General features: G+C 42.7%; 2 protein-coding genes across 12 annotated transcripts in view; both read right to left on the bottom strand.

The window, feature by feature from the left end:
- NOD1 (nucleotide binding oligomerization domain containing 1) overlaps positions 1-6565 on the bottom strand; it is a 44699-nt gene extending 38134 nt beyond the window's left edge. For all 10 annotated transcript variants that reach the window (XR_003761461.1, XR_003761460.1, XR_003761463.1 and 7 more), the window contains exon 1: positions 6476-6565. The gene's annotated coding sequence lies outside the window, so the exon portion shown is untranslated. The remainder of the gene's footprint in view (positions 1-6475) is intronic.
- A 3042-nt stretch (positions 6566-9607) lies between these two features.
- Positions 9608-18875, bottom strand: GGCT (gamma-glutamylcyclotransferase). Of its 2 annotated transcripts, XM_029071137.2 has the most exons (5): positions 18659-18875; positions 18418-18574; positions 15208-15353; positions 13021-13156; positions 9608-11040 (listed from the first exon to the last, which is right to left on the bottom strand). In XM_029071137.2, exons 2-5 carry the CDS (start codon positions 18553-18555, stop codon positions 10888-10890), a joined length of 573 nt encoding a protein of 190 aa, XP_028926970.1. In that variant the 5' UTR covers positions 18556-18574; positions 18659-18875; the 3' UTR covers positions 9608-10887. The 2 variants fall into 2 exon arrangements, with proteins under 2 accessions (XP_028926970.1, XP_039768849.1); XM_039912915.1 differs by having other exon boundaries at positions 18418-18669.
- Between the last annotated feature and the right edge of the window lie 590 nt (positions 18876-19465).

Below are 19465 nucleotides of genomic sequence, written 5' to 3'. Positions count from 1 at the left end.
TGGATTATATATTTGGTGTCTCAAGCAAATTCTGGTCCACAGAGCATTGAACAAAATTGGTATAAAACTATAGCCCTAGCCACATGATGATGATAATGTTGGTATTTGTTAAGTGCTTACTATGTGCAGAGCACTGTTCTAAGTGCTGGGGTAGATACAGGGTAATCAAACTGTCCCACATGAGGCTCACAGTCTTAATTCCCATTTTACAGATGAGGTACCTGAGGCACAGAGAAGTAAAGTGACTTGCCCACAGTCACACAGTTGACAAGTGGCAGAGCTGGGATTCGAACCCATGACCTCTGACTCCCAAGCCCAGGCTCTTTCCACTAAGCCACGCTGAGCACTGGGTTCCATAGTTGGACAGTGGCAAAATCACAGTGGAGGGATGGGCAGTGAGTAGGTTAGCTTGAGAGGAATGGAGAGGTCAACTGGGTTGTAATGGGAGTAGAGAGTGGATAAGATGGAGTGAGAGATCTGATTGAGTGCTTTAAAGGAGTTTCTGCTTATGCAGAAAGAAATATGTAACCTTTGAAGATTTTTAAGGAGATGAGAGGCTTTTTTCCTTTTATTGTGCTTTGATTTGTCTCTTCAATCATTGTCGGTGGACAAAGGCAACTGTATACCTCTACCGGCCACTCCTATGTCCTACTTAGTTTTCCCTATTTTTCATACTGCATCCTTCATCCTTTGTGACTTTTCCAGGGGTTTCTTCAGCTTCCTGGTCATTAAGGGATCCTAGGGAGTTCACCCCCTTCTCCAGAAAATAGGCCGGGTAAGCAGGAAATGCCAAGTTCTGGACCTCCATCATTCCCAACTATAACCTAAAACAGAATACTTTCTACAAAGTAATTTTATTTATTCTGTATCCACAAAGATACTGGAAAAAAAATACTTTTCTGCTATCCATAGTCAGGAAGATAAGAACAGATACTGTATGGTAGATCAAAGCAACTCTTTCAGTTCTTGACTTCCTTGATAAGCTACCAGAGCAATTCTCACAATTGGAGAGTTAAAAAACAACTACTATGTCATTAGCACAAACTTTTAGTGACCAATATCTGATGTACTTGAGAAATTCCTTTGCAGGGATCCTATCATACCGATTCAAGAGACAAATCAAAGCACAATCAAAGAAAAAAGTCTCATCTCCTCAAATATATTTAATGGTTACCTATTTTTGTCTGCATCGGCAAAAACTCTTTTAAAGCACCAGTCCACACTCTCTCTCCATCTCATCTACTCTCTACTCCTATTAGACCCCAGCTCACCTCTTCATTGCACTCAAGCTAACCTACTCACTGTGCCTTGTCTCATCTCTCCCGTCACCAGCCTTTTGGTTCATTTTCTTTCCCCAGCCTGGACCTCGCTCCCACTTCAAATTTGCCAGGCCACCGTTCTCCCCATTCTTAAAGCCCTTCTGAAATCTTACTCCCTCTAGGAAGCCTTGCTTGATTTATTTATCTTTTCCCCAAGTTATATCCCCAGGCTAACACTTCAGGACCAACTAGGCACAACCACTAGCAGCACTGCTGTGCTTATCAGCTTAATAATAACAATAATAATACTGGTATTTGTTAAGCGCTTACTATGTGCCAACCACTGTACAAAGTACTGAGGTAGATACAAGATAATCAGGTTGGACACAGTCACTGTCTCACATGGCACAGTCTTAATCCCCATTTTAAAGATGAGGTAAGAGGCACAAAGAAGGTAAGTGACTTGCCCAAGATCATACAGCAGACAAGTGGCACAGCTCGGATTATAAATTTAGTTCCTTCTGATTCCAAGGCCCAAATTATATCCACTAGGCACACTGTTTGAGAGAGTACAATACAACAGAGTTGACAGCCATGCTCCCTGCTCACGAGGAGTTTACAGATGGGGAGGGGAGAGATGGATATTAAAATAAATTACAGATAGGGGAAATGCAGAGTATAAGCATAAGAAATGGCAGAGTGTTGTGGTAATCAGGGTGGACTGTCCACACACACACATGGACTATACACATATACACACACACCTGGCATTGTCAACACTGTTGATGATGTGATATAGCAATGAAGGAAATAAAGACACAAATATAAATAATAATAATTACAGTATTTGTTAAGCACTTACTATGTGCCAAGAACTGTTCTAAATGCTGGGGTAGATATAAGGTAATCTCATGTTGGACACAGTCCCTGTCCCACATAGGGCTCACAGTCTTAATCCCCATTTACAGATAAGGTCACTAAGGCCTAGAGAAGTTAAGTGACTGGCCCAAGATCACACAGCAGACAAGTAGCAGAATGGGATTAGAACCCATGACCTCTGACTCCCAGGCCCATGCTCTATCAGGCAAGGAGTTATGTATTTCAATTTTAGTTATTTTTTGACAGTGGCTCTACATCTGAATTCATTTCAAATTAAACCCAAAGGATTCTAAAATCAGGCACACCTTCCAAAAGGTAACCAAGAGAGTGAATACTATTCTACTCCTGGTGGCAATCTTAGTGTTAGTTTAATGTTTTACTAAAATTCTTACTGGCCCATAGCTTAATTTCCTTATAGGGACCTGAACCTGTTCTAACTTGCACAACATCCTTTACTTCTGTACCTTTCCCACACATTCACTTTGCAATGAAGTTGATACTTTATTTTCTCAGGACCACAAGGTTTCGGGCAGCTCATTCACAGGATCTCAAAACACACCAGGCTCTGAAGCAGTAATCTACTAAAGTGTGCCCTAAAAGCCTAAAAGAGTTCCTCGAGTGTCTTAAAAGTGCTTGATTTACTGGCGGGGATTAACATAATATTCACACTGGGAAAGACTGGCTCATTATAAACAAGGTTGGCTAAATCTGGGGGTCTGTAAGATCACTTAATAGTCATCAATCTGTATTCCCCTACTCCTGATTTACTGAATTCAAGCTCAGGTGAGAGAGGGAAGGTAAGCATGGTAGTTACAGAAAGGAAGACATGAAGAGAAAGAAGTACTTGGCCTTCCTGAAAACCAGGTTTTGTCCAAGTGTTGATGTTTGGCACTTGGAGATGTAATACCAGCAGAAATGGGAACTTATGCCAAGAAGATCTGTTTAGACAAACTCTTTAGCATCAGGCTAAACCATTAATTAATTGAAATACCAAGTTATCAGACCACTCTCCTCCTTCCAAATGAGTCAAGATGGAATAGTTGCCATTGGTAAGTGCGATGAGCCAAAGAGGTGTTTAGCTGTAGACAAGTCCAGACCTCTATGGTAGTATAAGAAGATGGATTTCACATGACACACACTGAGCTTGCAAGGTAGAGAAAAGAAAAGCTCACTCCTGAAATCCATGGGAAACACCTAGAGGCTTTGTGAGATAAAAATTCTGGGCAGAAAAAACTTTTCATTCTCCTACCAGCCAAGTCTTGGCTAAATTCCTGATACAAAGGAGTGCCTTGCATAGAATAAATTTGTTAATTACCTCTTAGAAGTATCATCTGGGTTTGGGGTTGTGATAGAGCAGCTTTCTTTTAAAACCAATTAAATGTTTTATCATCATTATCTGTTAAAAAAAACCCTCAATCTTAAAAATACAGAAATACATAATTTACACACATATTTTGGACATTTCTAAATCCTTATGACACTATTTCTAATCATAAATATTTACTGAATCATTGTTGTCACAAAGAGAGGAGGTAAAGTGAAGGGTTCAAAGAGGGGCAGGGCTTCCAGGAATAGACTGCTAGATGTAGGTGTTTTATCCTACCTTCCCTAGCTCATTGCAAGTAGTTGTTCAGCTTTCTTCTCGAGTCGAGTGTCAAGCTTTTAGAAAGAAGTGAAAAAAACACCAGTGGAGATGAAGCTTCTGCCACAGGCAGTAGCCAACTGAAACAAAAGCCCTCCCTCCTACCAGAATACTGGGTGAGAGAGAAGCCTAGAGTTTACACAGAAGGCCTCCAGTTCCTCTTCAAACTATTCACACTGTGTCAGTGAAAAGTATGACAGCAAGAAGCTTTTGATTTGCCTGTGCATCCAAGAGCATAGATGTCAATCCATGGGGCAATGTGGGGCAATATCACCCATCACTTTTTGAGCTAAACTCCCAGATTCCCTCATCCCAGGTCTCTGACAAGTCCTGTGAGTTTCCAATCTGGGCCAAAGAGATCCCAAATTGTGGCTTTGTGGCTTATTAGCTCTTTGAAGTCTATCCCCACCAGTGCCCATGTCCCCTTTAGCCCACACACTTCACAATGAATTGCCAGTATTTCTATCTTAAGAGTCCATTTCTAAAACACTGGGGGCAGGTAAAGGCCCAGTTCAGCAGGGGAAGGAGGGGAGAGAGTAAGGTGATGGAACATGCAGGAAAGAGGGGTAGAGGGAAGAGACGAGAGAGCAGGAAATGGTGATTATCAAATAAGGGGAAAGAAGGGAAAGGAGGAGCCAAGAAGGCAATCGGCCAGGGGAGAGACTGGAATCAAGTGTCCTAAACTTTTTATAGAAATCTCAAACTGTTCTAGATTTAAATATAAATCCAAAGGATACCAGGGGTTCTACTTCTAACTGCCCCTTCTTTCTCCTCTTTAACAGTAACAATGCTGGCTTTTGGGGGCTCTAAATCCTGCTCCCCTTCCTCTTTCTATCCTGTGGTATGCAAGAGAATATACTATTCAAGCCATTTTGTCCCTTCCAGAGTGGTGTCTTTAATAAGAGCTCAGACTTCCAAGGCAGAGTAAATCTCTAAAATGCTATACAGGGAGCTAATCTGCCCCATAAATCCAGAAAAGTATACTGGAAAACATAACCAAGGGACTTCTTCATGGCCTAGTGAATACAGTATGGTCCTGGGAGCCCTGGGTTCTAATCCCAGCTCTACCACTTGTCTGCTATGTGACCTTGGGCATATCATTTATCTTCTCTGTGCCTTAGTTCCCTCATCTGTAAAATAGGGATTACGATTCTGAGCCCCATATGGGTGGGACATGGACTCTGTATTCAACCTGAAAACCTTGCATCTACTCCAGTGCTTAGGACAATGCTTGGCAAATGATAAATGCTTAAACATTATATATGTATATATATATACACAAAAATATACCTATTATATACATATATATATAAACAGACCACTTTCCCCATCTTCAAAGCCCTGCTAAAATCGTATCTCCTCCAGGAAACCTTCCCTAACTTCACATCTCCCCACCCTATTCTCCATCCCTTCTGTGCCACCAATGTACTTTATTACTCATCCATCCAAACCACTTATTTACATAGCATTATACTTTGTTGCTTTTCCTCTCTGTAATTTATTTACGTGTCTTTGTCCCCCATTATAAGCTCAGGGACCTAGTTTACCAACTCTACATTCCTCTTTGAAGTCTCAGTACTGTACTCTGCACATAAAAATCACTCAATAAATACCACTGATTGATTAACCAATAAAACCGGGGCAAGAAAGACCGCAGGGTACCCATTACGATCCATTCGGAAAGCCTAATTAGCTCACGCTTAAACTCACAATGCTCAACAGGTGTGGAAGGCAGAGAAACCTTGAGAGCTTTTTCGGGAAGTGTCTGCTGAAGTTCCATTTGAGAGATTGCGGACCCCAGCATCCAATGGAGCGTGGCTCAGTGGAAAGAGCCCGGGTTTGGGAGTCAGAGGTCATGGGTTCTAATCCCAACTCCGCCCCTAGTCAGCTGTGTGACTGTGGGTAAGTCACTTAACTTTTCTATGCCTGTTACCTCATCTATAAAATGGGGATTAAGACTGTGAGCCCCACATGGGACAATCTGATTACCTTGTATCCCCCCCCAGCGCTTAGAACAGTGCTTTGCAAATGCCATCATTATTATTATTACTATTAAATTCCTCATTCCTCCCACATCGCCGCACGAACGATTTGAATGCCTAGCTCTCTTTTGATCCAAAGACACGGGCTCCCGTGCCAGACCCTGGCCATTTCACCTCCCATTCCTTCGACTCGTCCTCATCATCAACTCCCACTGCTGTGCAGCAGGTGTGTGCAGGACCCCGCACTGTAGGAGCCCGGGTACACACACACACGGCCCCCACACAATCGAAGTCCAAGGACCGGCCTTGTCGGTCCCAGCCCCGGCGGAGCATAAGGAAAGTCTCCTTGGCCATGCTGGGTGGAGCCGAGAATTTGGAGGGACAGCTGGAGGTGGCCGGGTCTTGGGGTGAGTTAGTTGCTGGACTCCGGGCTCCCAACCCCCTGGGGCCTTCTCCTCCCGGCTCTTTGGCACCCTGCCTCGGTGCAGCCTTGGCACAAGGACAGGCTGGCAGGAGCGACCCTCCCTGCAGCACTGCGACCCTCCCCTCTCAGCTAGGAGCTGCCCGGGGTGGGGGAGCTGGGAGGGCAGGCAACTTTGTTCTCTGCCCCTGTTTGACCCCGTGCTTGCCCTCCCCGTGCCCATGCGACCTTGCCCCGAGCGGGGCCTGGTGCAGCTGCCCAGTCCCTCTCCTCCCCTGCGGGGTGGACTTACTTGTCGGCAGGTTGGCAGAAGTTTCGGCGGCCGGGAGGGGCCAGGGAAGCCCCCGGAGGGGCAGGGGCTGGTGCAGAGCTTCGGCCGCCGGCCCTCCCCGGAACGGGAACTGGCCGAGCAGCGCAGGGCAGAGCAGGGCAGCAGCCCCCGCCCCTTCTCGCCTGCCGGGAAACCAACCATCGAGCGGCCGAGGGGGAGAGGGCTGGGGGCGGCAGGTCATTCATTCATTCATTCATTCATTCATTCATTCATTCATTCATTCATTCATTCATTCATATTTATTGAGCGCCTACTGTGTGCTCAGCGCTCTTGGAAAGTACAACGCGGCAATCCATAGCCCCTGCCCAACAACGGGCCCACATTCTAGAATAGGAGGAGACAACAAAACAAAACAGAACAAGTAGACAAGCACCAATAGCATCCATAGAATGATAGATTTATTCATTCAGTCGTATTGAGCGCCTACTGGGTGCTCAGCGCTCTCCTAAACCCTTGGAAAGTATAAGGTGGCAACACAGAGACAGCCCCTGCCCAACAAGGGGCTCGCAGTTTAGAAAGGGAGGGGGGAGACAGACAACAAAACAGAACAAGAAGACAAGCACCAATAGCATCAATGTAAATAGAATTATAGATTTCTTCATTCAGTTGTATTTATTGAACGCTTACTGAGTGCTCAGCGCTCTACTAAACCCTTGGAAAGTATAACTCAGCAACACATAGAGAGAGCCGCGGCCCAACAAGGGGCTCAGAGCCTAGGAGGGAGACAGCAAAGCAAAACAAGGTAAAAAGGCATCGACAGCATTAAATAGAATTATAGATTGATTCACTCAGTTGTATTTATTGAGCACTTACTGTGTACTCAGCACTGTACTATATTCTTGGAAAGCACAATTCGGCAACACAAAGACATTCATTTATTCATTCAATCGTATTTGAGCGCTTACTTTGTGCAGAGCACTGTACGAAGCGCTTGGAAAGTACAATTCGGTAACAGAGACAATCTCTACCCAACAATGGGCTCACAGTCTAGAAGGGGGGAAACAGACAAAACAAGTAAACAGGTATCAATAGCATCAATATAAATAGAATTATAGATATAAACACATCATTAATAAAATAAATAGAATCATTAATATGTACATATATACAGGATCTGGACCTGGAAACGGAGGAGGCAGCGGCTCTTGGTCCACGAGGTTATACTGTATGGCTGAACACCGTCAAGGTAAACTAACAAGAGAAGGGAAGAAAAGCGTTGACTTCTCTCTTGAACCCAACCGTTCCTCTGAAGCAGCCTCTTGGACAGTGAGGTAGAGGCTGTCTGGGGAGTCAGTACTGTTAGCGACCCTAGTTAAAACCCATTTTTACAATCCTTTCGATTATACTTTATAACTTTTTACTCTGGCATTTTTCCCCCGGGGCATTCCACATTAAAATACCAATCACTACAGGGCTGTTTGTAAAGCACTGCTGGCTTTCTCAAGAAGGAGTTGCATAAACAAATTATTTGAAAAGGGAAATTAAAAAGTTGGAGGAAAGCAAGAGGTCATTTTGAGGACGTGACGAATAAGAGGATATCATATTCACTTGGACAAATGCATTCCCTAACTCTTGACTTCAGTAATAATAAAATTATATTGCAACAAATTGAAATAAGGACTTTTGACACCCTATGAAGTGACCGATTATCAGATGTCAACACCAAACAAAATCTCTATCTAAAGGACTAAATGGAGGCAGGGTCGACTAAACACAATTCGCATACTTTACTACTGCTAGTTAAACTAAGGCACTCTCTAAACATCTAGACACCTCTATTTGTACTTCCTTGAACTTTTATCATCCTTTAAGGATATTTGTTTATTACTTGTTTATTGGAGAAGCAGCGTGGCTCCATGGAAAGAGTCTGGGCTTGGGAGTCAGAGTTCATGGGTTCAAATCCCAGCTCTGCCACTTGTCAGCTGTGTGATGTGGGCAAGCCACTTAACTTCTCTGTGCCTCAGTTCCCTCACCTGTAAAATGGGGATTAACTGTGAGCCTCACGTGGGGCAACCTGATTATCCTGTATCTACCCCAGTGCTTAGAACAGTGCTCTGCACATAGTAAGCGCTTAACAAATACCAACATTATTATTATTACTTACTATGTGCCAGGCACTTTACCAAGTGCGGGGGTAGCTACAAAATGTTGGACACAGTACAGGCCTCAAATAGCTTCACAGTTTTAATCCCCATTTTACATGTGAGGTAACTGAGGCCCAGAAAAGTTAAGTGACTTGCCCATGGAAACATAGCAGACATGCAGGGGAAGCTGGGATTAGAATCCAGGTCCTTTGACTCACAAGCCCATGCTCTTTCCAGTAGGTCTCCCAGCTTAAATGACAGCAAATTCGTATTTCATACTTTTTTAATTGGTATTCTTTGGGCTAGACAAAAGCTTAATATTGAGTTCCATTTTATTTTAGGATTAAGTGTAAAATGCAAGCCTAAATTAGAAAACCATAACCAAATGGGGTAATAAAGGGTAGATCTGGCAGATGATTTAAGAGTGTGGTGTTTGAGGTGCAAAAGTTAGCAAGAAACTTCATGTTTTCTACTTATCAATCTTTAGCAGTACTATTTTGGCAAACACCTAAGAAAATAACCTCACTCCTGCTCACCTCTTAAGCTTCTTTTATAGGTCAGACCTTTGAGACATGAAACTAAAATTCAATGTCACCATTTTGAACATCATAGAGTAATTTTAGCTGATCAAATACGTTTTTGTTTTATGGAAGCTATTGCTTTTTGCTGCCATCAAAAGTAGCAGTTCATACAAAATGCTAGTACTTGATCGGCTGCCAGTTTCTTACTAAATATGAATTTCTCCTCCATTTGCAAATGCCAGTTCAATTTTTTTCCTCCATCCACAATTTAAATTTCTTCTACTTTAAGATTTCTGGTTTCGGCAAAACCTGAAATTGGACTGAATGAGTATGATTGTGGTTTACAAAGGTCATCAGTGAATCATCTGCACAAAAAGCCACCAGTGGGTACATGGGTTCAGAGAAGCACCTTCCCTTACTTTCCTTTTACTTTCATTTGAATACCAAAATCTCAGGTATCCTTGCACTAGATTGGAAAATAAAACACATTAAATTAGGACTGTATTTATTTTCCTGGGAACACCACCACAGCAATCACATTTGACAGCTTGATTAGTATTTTTAGATAAAATCGTCTCTGTGGCTTCCTCAATATCCTTGAGTTGGATTAAAAAAAAAAAAAGCAAAGCAATATTTCTGAGCATTGCTACCAGGCATTTAAAAGTATCTTGGAGATTTATAGTACTGGAAGCAAATGGGTATCTACTTTCAGTTAGCCAATTTTATTTATTAAGTGATTACTGTGTGCAGAGCACCGTACTAAGCCTTGGGAGAGTATAACAATAAAAAGACTCATTCCCTGCCCACAACAAGCTTACAGTCTAGACAGGGAGGCAGACATTAATATAAATAAATTTCAGATGTGTTCATAATTGTTTATGGAGGAGATAGCCTAGGAGAGACAGAAGTGTGCTTGATAAGGGGACATCGTGTATTTTTCAGCATGGGTTTAAATCCAGAGATGGATCACAGGACTCAGTACATTCAATCTCATATGAAAGGAGGGTAATTGCATTGACTCTCACCCTTTAACTTGCCACTTTCTCTAGCCAGCTTGTAGATGGGCATGGTAGGGACTCCTCAACAACTCTAGCTTGGGTTTAAGTTTCTTGACAGTTGAGTGTGGGTTTCCCCCACTAGATTGTAAATTCTATGAGGGCAGGAATCAAGTCTACTCATTTTATTGCACTCCTCCAAGTACTTCTTAGTATGTTGCTCACAGTAGGTGTTCAATGAATACTACAGATTGACTGCCCCGGGGCTGGAGTTGCTTGGCAACAGCTCTGGGGGTACTATAGCTCCCAGCCTGGAGATGTCAACAGCCTAAACCCAGTAAATCACACTGCTCTGGGGCCAAAACGGGTTCCATGTTCCCAGTGCCTCTGGGCAGAAGTTCCTGTAGCTGCCCTGCCTCCTCCTTCACCACTTGAAGATGAGGAAGCTCAAGAAGCCACTACCAACTTCAAAAGGCAACCTCCTGCTATCAGAAAATGTTTCTTAAAAATATCCAGAAAAGATTTTTTTTTCAACCCCCGTTGGAAAACAACTCTAGATTTTCACTAGCCATAATCTCTGACCTAAATTTCCAGAATGGGGAACAAGAGGAAATTTGCTGGCAATCTCTGTCACTGGGAAACTTGTAAATATTTTAAATGAAGTAATACTGCCCAAGTAAAATGCTGGTGACCCAAAGTTAGTCATGTTCATTTTTCTTTATAATAAACAGAAAAGTATATAAGTCAAAATTAATTGAGGCAAATATTTTACATTATGTTCTGAGAAAGTTTTCTCTCTTCTGCATAACCGCTTCTATTTCTTGAAGAATTTTCACAGCTCCTTTGTAGTGGTTGGTTTCAATGGCTTCTAACTTCTTTTGATATTCAGATGGTAAGCCATTCTGTTTCGCTCCCATGCAGATAACCTAGAAATACATTTTTCAATTATTTTTACCTCCATTTAGCATAAAATAAATTACATACCACGTGCCAACTTTCAAACTACCTTTGCATAAGCTCTAGAAATACACTTTGTGTTTTTACAGAGAATTAAATATACTTATAGTTCAAACTTGTATGCAGAGTTATGGGTGTATCTATCACTGTGTGGACTTCTGTTTCAAAGTATTCTGATTGGTTTGAAGATGGTACCAATGGGTAAGCCATTGGGCGGTTGGGGGGGGGGGGGACCGGTGGTCGGTGGTAGATATCCCAAGCTTTCATCCACTGTAGCCCCCTCACGCCCCTGCCACAGCCCTGCCTTCCGGGTGATATAATGCCTTCCCCTTTCCTCCTCTTAGCCACCATTACCACCCCTATCCCATTTGGGGTTCCTCGAGGATCAGGACAAGCCAAATCTCAAAAGGGAAATGGAAACTCTCAGTAACTTTTCCTTTCCAAGCCACCTGCCCACTACTAAGCCACGAAACTCTCAGCCCCACACATATCCATGCCGTCATTTAGACTGACACATTTACCCACAGAAATATCCTCGGCCCAGAGTGAACTGGAACAGAAGTAGTGCCAAGTGACGGTTGCGGGTGCCAAGCCACCACTGTTTATCTGGAGTTGGTGTGGAAAAATTGGTCAGTCAGTACTGAGCAATCCACCTCAGAGTGCAATGGCAACAGCAACAAAGGACAAAGTGAAATTTGCAGGCACCGCACTGCAATGCTGCAGTTCCTTGCAGACTCTTCTAGTCTGTAAGCTTGTTGTGGGGAGGGAACGTGTCTACTATATTGCTGTCTCCCAAGGGCTTAGTACAGTGCTCTGCACACAGTGAGCACTCAAATATGATCGACTGATTGGTCCCATTAGGATCTTAGCCTAGAAATTTCAGTCAGAAATTTTGCAGCCTGTTTCCTGCCGATGACACTTCTGTGGGTAAACATGTCTATCTCTACGAGTCCATGTCCCTGAAGGGACTGTGTTTGTGGGGTGGAGGTCCGCCTCCTCCCGGCATGTTGCCCTATATCTTTCTCTAAAATACACTTCTTTGCTTTTCTCATAAAGTATAGATCTTCTAGAATTTATAAACTTAAAGAACATTTCCAAATTTAAAAAAAAACACTGTAACCTCTGATTGCTATTACATATCAAAATACTCTTCTATTGTCTTTATAAACTAATAGTGGCTAAATTTCCCTCGCTCTGTTTTGCTAAGTGGATGGAAGAGGGGGAAGTTACAAGTATGTTAAAGTATGTTAAGTATGTTACAAGTATGTAAGCTGTTACAAGTATGTTAAAAATTGACATTATTCAATTACATTTTCCCCTTCAAGTTAGGGCAGTCCCAAACACCTGGAGCCTTCTCAGTAGTCAATGGTCACATCTGCACAAGGCTTCATGTCCTTTTTTTAAAATAGTATTTGCTAAGTGATTACTAAGCCCATTGTGGGCAGGGATTGTGTCTCTTTATTGCTGTATTGTACTTTCCAAGCGCTTGGTACAGTGCTCAGAACACAGTAAGTCCTCAGTAAATACGACAGAATGAATAAATGAACATGCTAGGCACTGTACTAAGGGCTAGAGTAGATATAAGATAATCATCCCCACATAGGGCTCACAGTCTTAATCCCTATTTTACAGATGAGGTAACAGACACAGAAAAGTTAAGTGACTTGCCCAAGGTCACCCAGCAGTCAAGTGGCAGAGCCATGATTGGAACCTACATCTGACTCCTGGGCCTACGCTCTATCAACTAGGCCATGTTGCTTCTTAGTTGAAAAGCACTACTGTTGAAATAAGATACTTTAGGAAATAGTAGAAAATGTTCTATATTTTAAAAGACAATTATTTTCTTCCACCTTTACAACACAAAAAACACATTCTATTTTAAATGATATCTTTAGCCCTCTTCATTCAGATCCCAAATTTAGTGTACAGAATTTAACAAAGATGCTTACTTTTTTATATTGTGGCGAAATGTCATCGGAAACATAATCATTCATCTGGTAACTTCGACAGGTGAGAACTTTTCCTTCTTGGGTATGAACACTAACTTCTATTGGAACATACATTCCACTTCCAACCCCTTCTTGCCTGTAATAAGGGTAATGACATTTTTTTTTGTGCCTTCTGACAGAGTTGACAGGCACTTTTCTTAGTAAATCAACACGTTCACAACACTTGCACTTCACCAATTTCTGCAAGGTATATTGGCAGGCCACGGTACAGAGTCACCAGAATAGAGTAAAAATAAAAGTTATAATCTAACGATACCACAATACCCTCTCTACAGGAGCATTTTATGTCTTACTGTAAATTGGAGCATGAAGTAAAGAGGACCTCATAAAAGGAAATATGCCATTTTAACCAGAAAAATTTGGACATTAACATTTTGAGCATTCCTGAGAATACATTTCCCCTTATCAAAACAGAATATATCTATATTTATCAAATGTCAAACATATATACAGCTATTTCAATATACCCTACAATCTCATAAAAGTAAATATACCATTTTAACCAGGAAAATTTGGGCATCAAATAATTGAGCACTCCCGAGAATACATTTCTCCTTAACAAAACAGATAATATATCTGTATTTACCTAACATTGAACAACACTGCATACACAGATATTTCAAGGTATGCACTATAACACTACATTCGTTGAGCTCTTTGACTCTGCTGGTTGAAAGTAGGCAGAAGCTGGGGCTGGCAAAAATGGCCACCCACCTTCCATCTCACATCCTTCTGGTAACAGCAGACCAAGCTTCCACTACCAGGGGAAACAGTAAGTCCTGTATCTCTGCCCCCACCTTTTTTTAAATGGTACTTGTTAAATGCTTATGATGTGCCAGGCACTGTACTAAATGCTGGTGTAGATAAAGGATAATCAGGCCGGGCACAGTCTTTTTCCTACATGGGGCTCACAGTCTCAATCCCCATTTTACAGATGAGGTAACTGAGGCACAGAAAAGTGAAGTGACTTGCCCAAGGTCACAGAGCAAGCACATATAAGAGCCAGAATTAGAACCCAGGTCCTTTGACTCCTAGGCCTGTGCTCTATTAGACCACACTGTTTCCCCACTTTGGCAGTGGGGGGTTAGACCACACTGTTTCCCCACTTTGGCAGTGGGGGCATTTCACTCCAGCTTTGGGGACCACAGCTGCCCCAATCTCATTGTCACTCATGCCACAGTGTACCTTGCTCCTATTCCAAGTCAATGGTGGGCTGTGAGAGGCCTCATTAACCCCTCCCCCACCTCCAGCAATGGACCTATAAGTTTCTCAGTCTCACCTGCCTCTCTCCCCCCCAGCCCCTTCTTCCTTATTTCATTTCTACCTCCTTTCTCAGTCTCCTCTCCAAGTTTATCTCTAACTGCAATCTCTGTGGCTCTTTTTGACTCTGAGGGTGTCTCTGGCCTTCTGCCTCCTAGAAGCTCCTCCCCCATTAGATTTGGATCATATAAAACTGTAGCTAAAAAACTAGAGACTTATAGCTTTGGGTTTCTTAGGACACTAGCAAAAGGAGTAATATTAACCCTCACCTACTACTACCCTGTCGTGCTCTCTTTCATTGTGTTAGAGGCACTGCATCCTAAATGCTATTCTTCCAGAAATGAATGGGAATCAGGATTAAAGGATCTAAATAAATTGGTCATTATCATTTTTCTCACATGGTCTTTGTGAGACTATAGACACAAAACTATATTACTACAAAATAATGTAACATTTTGAGCTCATGTTCAATTAGTTGCTTTAACAGTAATAATGGAATTTATAAGTGCCATTGTGTGAACAGTATCAAATACTGGTAAAGAATACACAGCAGAGAATTAGAATTTAAAGGTCAAGCCTTACTAAAAATTTAGTGAAGGGAAATAGCCTGTATTTAGTTTGACAACCATAACTTTAAAAGAAAATCATGTTTACAAAAAAATACAGTGTACTTACCAATCGCTTTTACAAATGAACTACAGTAGTTTTAAACCTCCTTAGGCCCAAAATTCTTCCCTATTCCAAACGTGTCCACCCTACCCCCCAAACCACCCACAAATCCTTGCACCCACCCAAACTCTCTTTTGTGTGTGGCCTGTTTGCTACAAGGAACTGGCTTTAATCAAATAATAATTAGATGCCACTTACTTATCCAGAGAACATAAATTGTTAGTGCTCATTTTCCATACTACTCCCCACACTTCATCTCCAGGACTCTCAGCAATGGTAGCTATGCCTCCATGCCAAGAAGTACTTATTCTCCCTTGATGATTGCCGAAATCAAGTTTAAAACCCTGCAAAATAAACCAATACAATTATAAAAAGGCTTCTCTAAAGGCCAGAAGTGAAATTTGAGGAGGTTCTTGGAGGAGAGAGATGGCTTAGTAAAGAAGCACTATATGGGACAAAAAATATGGAGACTGGAGTGGGAGACAGACAAAATAGGCAGAGCATTGTTTTCAGCATTTGGGAGATTACAAAAGTAAGTGGAATAATTCCTACCTAAAGGGACCAAACACAACAGAGGGAGATGAGGGGCATGGCAAAGGCAAAATGACAATGAAGCAAACCTTGAATGGGACACAGAATTTGACTGAAAGTACTATGGAAGTCTAACAGTTCTGCAAGGACCCTTTTAAAAGAATTGATCGATAAACAGTAAAAGCATCCAGTTCTCTAATAACACGTTCCAAAGTCAAACCAATACATCAACTGGTTTTTCTGACATCTAAATGTATTGAATCCAAATTGGGTCGGGCTAATACATATTCCCTAATTTCCTAACAACATTCTAGCCAAAATATTTGAAGGCACACTTTTTGGCAGAACTGGTATCAATCATATTATTATTAGTAATAATAGTAACAGTTATTATATTTGTTCAGGGCTTACTATGTGCCAGGCACTGTACTAAGCTCTGGGGGTGAATACAAGCAAATCAGGCTAGACCAAGTCCTTATCCCCAACAGGGTTCAGAGTCTTCATCCCCATTTTACAGATGAGGTAACAGGCACAGAGAGGTGAAGTGGCTGCCCAAGGCCACACAGCAGACAAGTGGCATAGCCAGGATTAGAAACCATGACTTTATGACTCCTAAGCCCATGCTCTATTCACTATGCCACTGCAAAGCACTGTACTAAGCACTTAGAAGGGCTCAATATAATAGACATTTTTATAGCCATACTATCCCATAGCCCAGTGGAAAGTGCACTGTAGAGTCAGAAGATCTGAATTTTTGGTTTTGGCTCTATCATGAACTGATCTCCCTATGATTCTAAGGGTGTTTTCCATTCTCTTCCCCACCATGCCCCACATTTAGTTAATAATTATATAAAACCAAGCACATCTGTTAATCTTATTTTATCTGGTTTAGAAATTAATTGCTAGGTTCTCTTTTAAATCAAAGTGTTTTAAAAAAAGGAATGCCTTCACAGTACTTGCAATAACATTCTATTCTCATTTAAAATGTGATTTTTAAATTGTCAGGCACCCTCCTCTTGTACTAACATAACACCTTTTGAGTTGCCTAAAATGCGTTATAACTATGAATCCAACCTTCAACACCTATCTTTGAGAAAGTGGAGTACGCGAAATGTTAAATGGCTATGAGTAAATCAGTACTAGAACTGGAATTGGGCCACGTCTATTGATTTTTCATGTTATGGTCAACCTTGCTGACTGTCAACAGAAAAAAGAGAGAGAAAAGCAATGACCCCTTGTTTGCGTTTTTCAGGGTGGCTAATACAGTTTTAGTTCTGTGACCAGGCTCCAAGCCATAGTGTTTAGGATACACACTCAGTTTTTTAATAATATGGGGTTACTTTCTTGATTAAAATAATGGTATTTATTGCACACTTTTGTTGCACAAAGTACTGTACTGATTGGGAGAGTAAAATATAACAGAGTTGGTAGACACCTTCCCTGTCCATAGGGAGCTTAAAGTCTGGAGGACTAAAATTCTGCCTTAAGGAAAACGTGTGTTGCAAAATCCATGCCTTGACCAACAGTGGATATTTGTGCATATCACTTTCTTCCAACATTGCAGCACATGCTATTCAAATAGTTACATGTCAGAGGAACATTCCCTACTTCCCTAACAGACTTGTATCCAAAACACATAGTGAAAACAAACATTATTGAAGACCTGAGGGCAAATTGATCTTTACCACTAAGAAATTCATTCAATCGTATTTATTGAGAGCTTACTGTGTGCACAGCATTGTACTAAGCGCTTGGAATGTACAATTTGGCAACAGAGACAATCGCTGCCCAACAACGGGCTCACAGTCTGAACGGGGGAGACAGACAAAAAACAATTGTGGTTGGGCTATGACCTATAATCAAGTCAACTGCTTGCCAGTTACCTTTAGTTATCTGGTTTCCTGCCAAACATTCTAGAAAAGCAGCCACCTGTTAGTTTTGTCTGAATCTATAATCTATAGAGAAGCAGCGTGGCCCAGTGGAAAAAGCCTGGGCTTGGGTGTCAGAGGTCATGGGTTCTAATGTCCCTTCCACCACTTGTCAGCTGTGTGACTTTGGGCAAGTCACTTGCTTCTCTGTGCCTCAGTTCCCTCATCTGTAAAATGGGTATTATGACTGTGAGCCCCACTTGGGACAAGCTGATCACCTTGTATCCCCCCAGCGCTTATAACAGTGCTTTGCACATAGTAAGCACTTAACAAATACCATTATTATTAAGCCACGCTGAATTGGCCTGATTGGTTTTTGGCTAAGGAAAATTTTAAGCTACTAAAACAAAACTGTGGTCCTATCTGCCATCCAGGTGCAATTTAGGGAAAAAGCGTGGCTCAGTGGAAAGAGCCCGGGCTTGGGAGTCAGAGATCATGGGTTCGAATCCCAGCTCTGCTACTTGTCAGCTGTGTGACTGTGGGCAAGTCACTTAACTTCTCTATGCCTCAGTCCCCTCATCTGTAAAATGGGGATTAAGACTGTGAGCCTCACGTGGGACAACCTGATTACCCTGTAAATACCCCAGCGCTCTGCACATAGTAAGCGCTTAACAAATACCAACATTATTATTTAAAACACCTAGAGCCTAAAGGAAAAAAAATAGGTGCAATCCAGGTGCAATTTAAAACACCTAGTGCCTAAAGATAAAAAAAGGTGCAATTTAAAACACCTAGTGCCTAATCTCTGAAAACATCTGGGGCCACAAAGGCAAAATGTAACCAAAATTACTGCTATTCTTGAACGGTTCGACTGCTGTACACCCTGAGATTTTTTTTTTAACCCAATGGTCGGGTGGGTGGAGATGAAGATTAACCAAAAGTATTAAAAAGGAGCAGGTATTAAGGATTAAAACGAGCCGTGAGGGTGAGTCTGGTCCTGCACACTGACCTGCAGGTGGGCCACACAGTAAAAAGTAGCCGAGGGGTTTCCGAGCTGCAGCCTCTCTCTCAGGAGGTTGCTGCCATAAGCAAAGTACAGGAAGTTGTCCTTTTTCTCCTCCTCCTCTTTCCCTTTGAGGGGCTCCATCCAGCGCCGGAACTTGCGGCTTCGGGCACAAAAGAGAGAGACGGCGTTAAAACGAAAAGGGGAAAACAGCCCAGCCCTCACCCCGCCTGGCCGCCATGCCTGCCTCTAAGCCGGGCCCTAAGGCCAGTCCTCGGCCGCCAGGCCCCGCAGCAGCGACGACATCCACCAGAGGGCAGCGCTGAGGCGCGGCCGGCGGGGAAAGCAACAACCTTCCTTATTGGCTCTCCACGCTGGGCTGCTTTGTGTCGTTGGTCTTGATTGGCCGAGCTCCTTCCGCCCTCCCCTCTCCGTTTCGGCCTTCGTTGTCTGTCAATTGTCGCTGAAGACCGGCCCCGTCGGCTCCAGAACTTTTTCCTGATTGGTTCTCCCGTCTGGGCGGGGATCCGCTGAGCGGCGAGTTTGTCGGGCGCCGTCAGCGCCCCCTACTGAGCGCCTGCGGGAAGGGCATCGCCCCCCCCCGACGAGGACAACGGCGGGCGGACGTTCATTCATTCATCCATCCATCCATCCATCCATTCATTCATTCATTCAAAATAAAAAATAGTGGTATTTGTTAAGCGCTTACTATGTGCTAAGCACTGTTCTAAGCGCTGGGGGATACAAGGTGATCAGGTTGTCCCACGTGGGGCTCACAGTTTTAACCCCCATTTTACAGAGAGGGAACCGAGGCACCAAGAAGTGAGGTGACTTGCCCACAGCCACACAGCTGACAAGTGGCAGAGTCGGGATTCGAACCCATGACCTCTGACCCCCAAGCCCGGGCTCTTTCCACTGAGCCACACTGCTTCTCATTCATTCATTTATATTTATTGAGCACTTACTGTGTGCAGGCCACTGTACTAACCACTTGGAAAGTACAAGTGCACTTGTAGTAGAGAAGCAGCGTGGCTCAGTGGAAAGAGCATGGGCT

Source organism: Ornithorhynchus anatinus, chromosome 8, assembly GCF_004115215.2.
Source record: "Ornithorhynchus anatinus isolate Pmale09 chromosome 8, mOrnAna1.pri.v4, whole genome shotgun sequence".
In the NCBI taxonomy this organism is placed as follows: domain Eukaryota; kingdom Metazoa; phylum Chordata; class Mammalia; order Monotremata; family Ornithorhynchidae; genus Ornithorhynchus; species Ornithorhynchus anatinus.
Note: the sequence above shows the minus strand (reverse complement) of the source record. Positions and strands in the feature narration are given on the sequence as shown.

Coding starts and splice junctions, on each gene's coding strand:
- GGCT (XM_029071137.2), bottom strand. CDS start 18,555: ATGGAGCCCCTCAAAGGGAAAGAGGAGGAGGAGAAAAAGGACAACTTC. Junction 15,354..18,417: donor ACTGTGTGGCCCACCTGCAG/GTCAGTGTGCAG, acceptor TTTATTTTGCAG/GGTTTTAAACTTGATTTCGG. Junction 11,041..13,020: donor TTTCGCCACAATATAAAAAA/GTAAGCATCTTT, acceptor ATGTATTTCTAG/GTTATCTGCATGGGAGCGAA.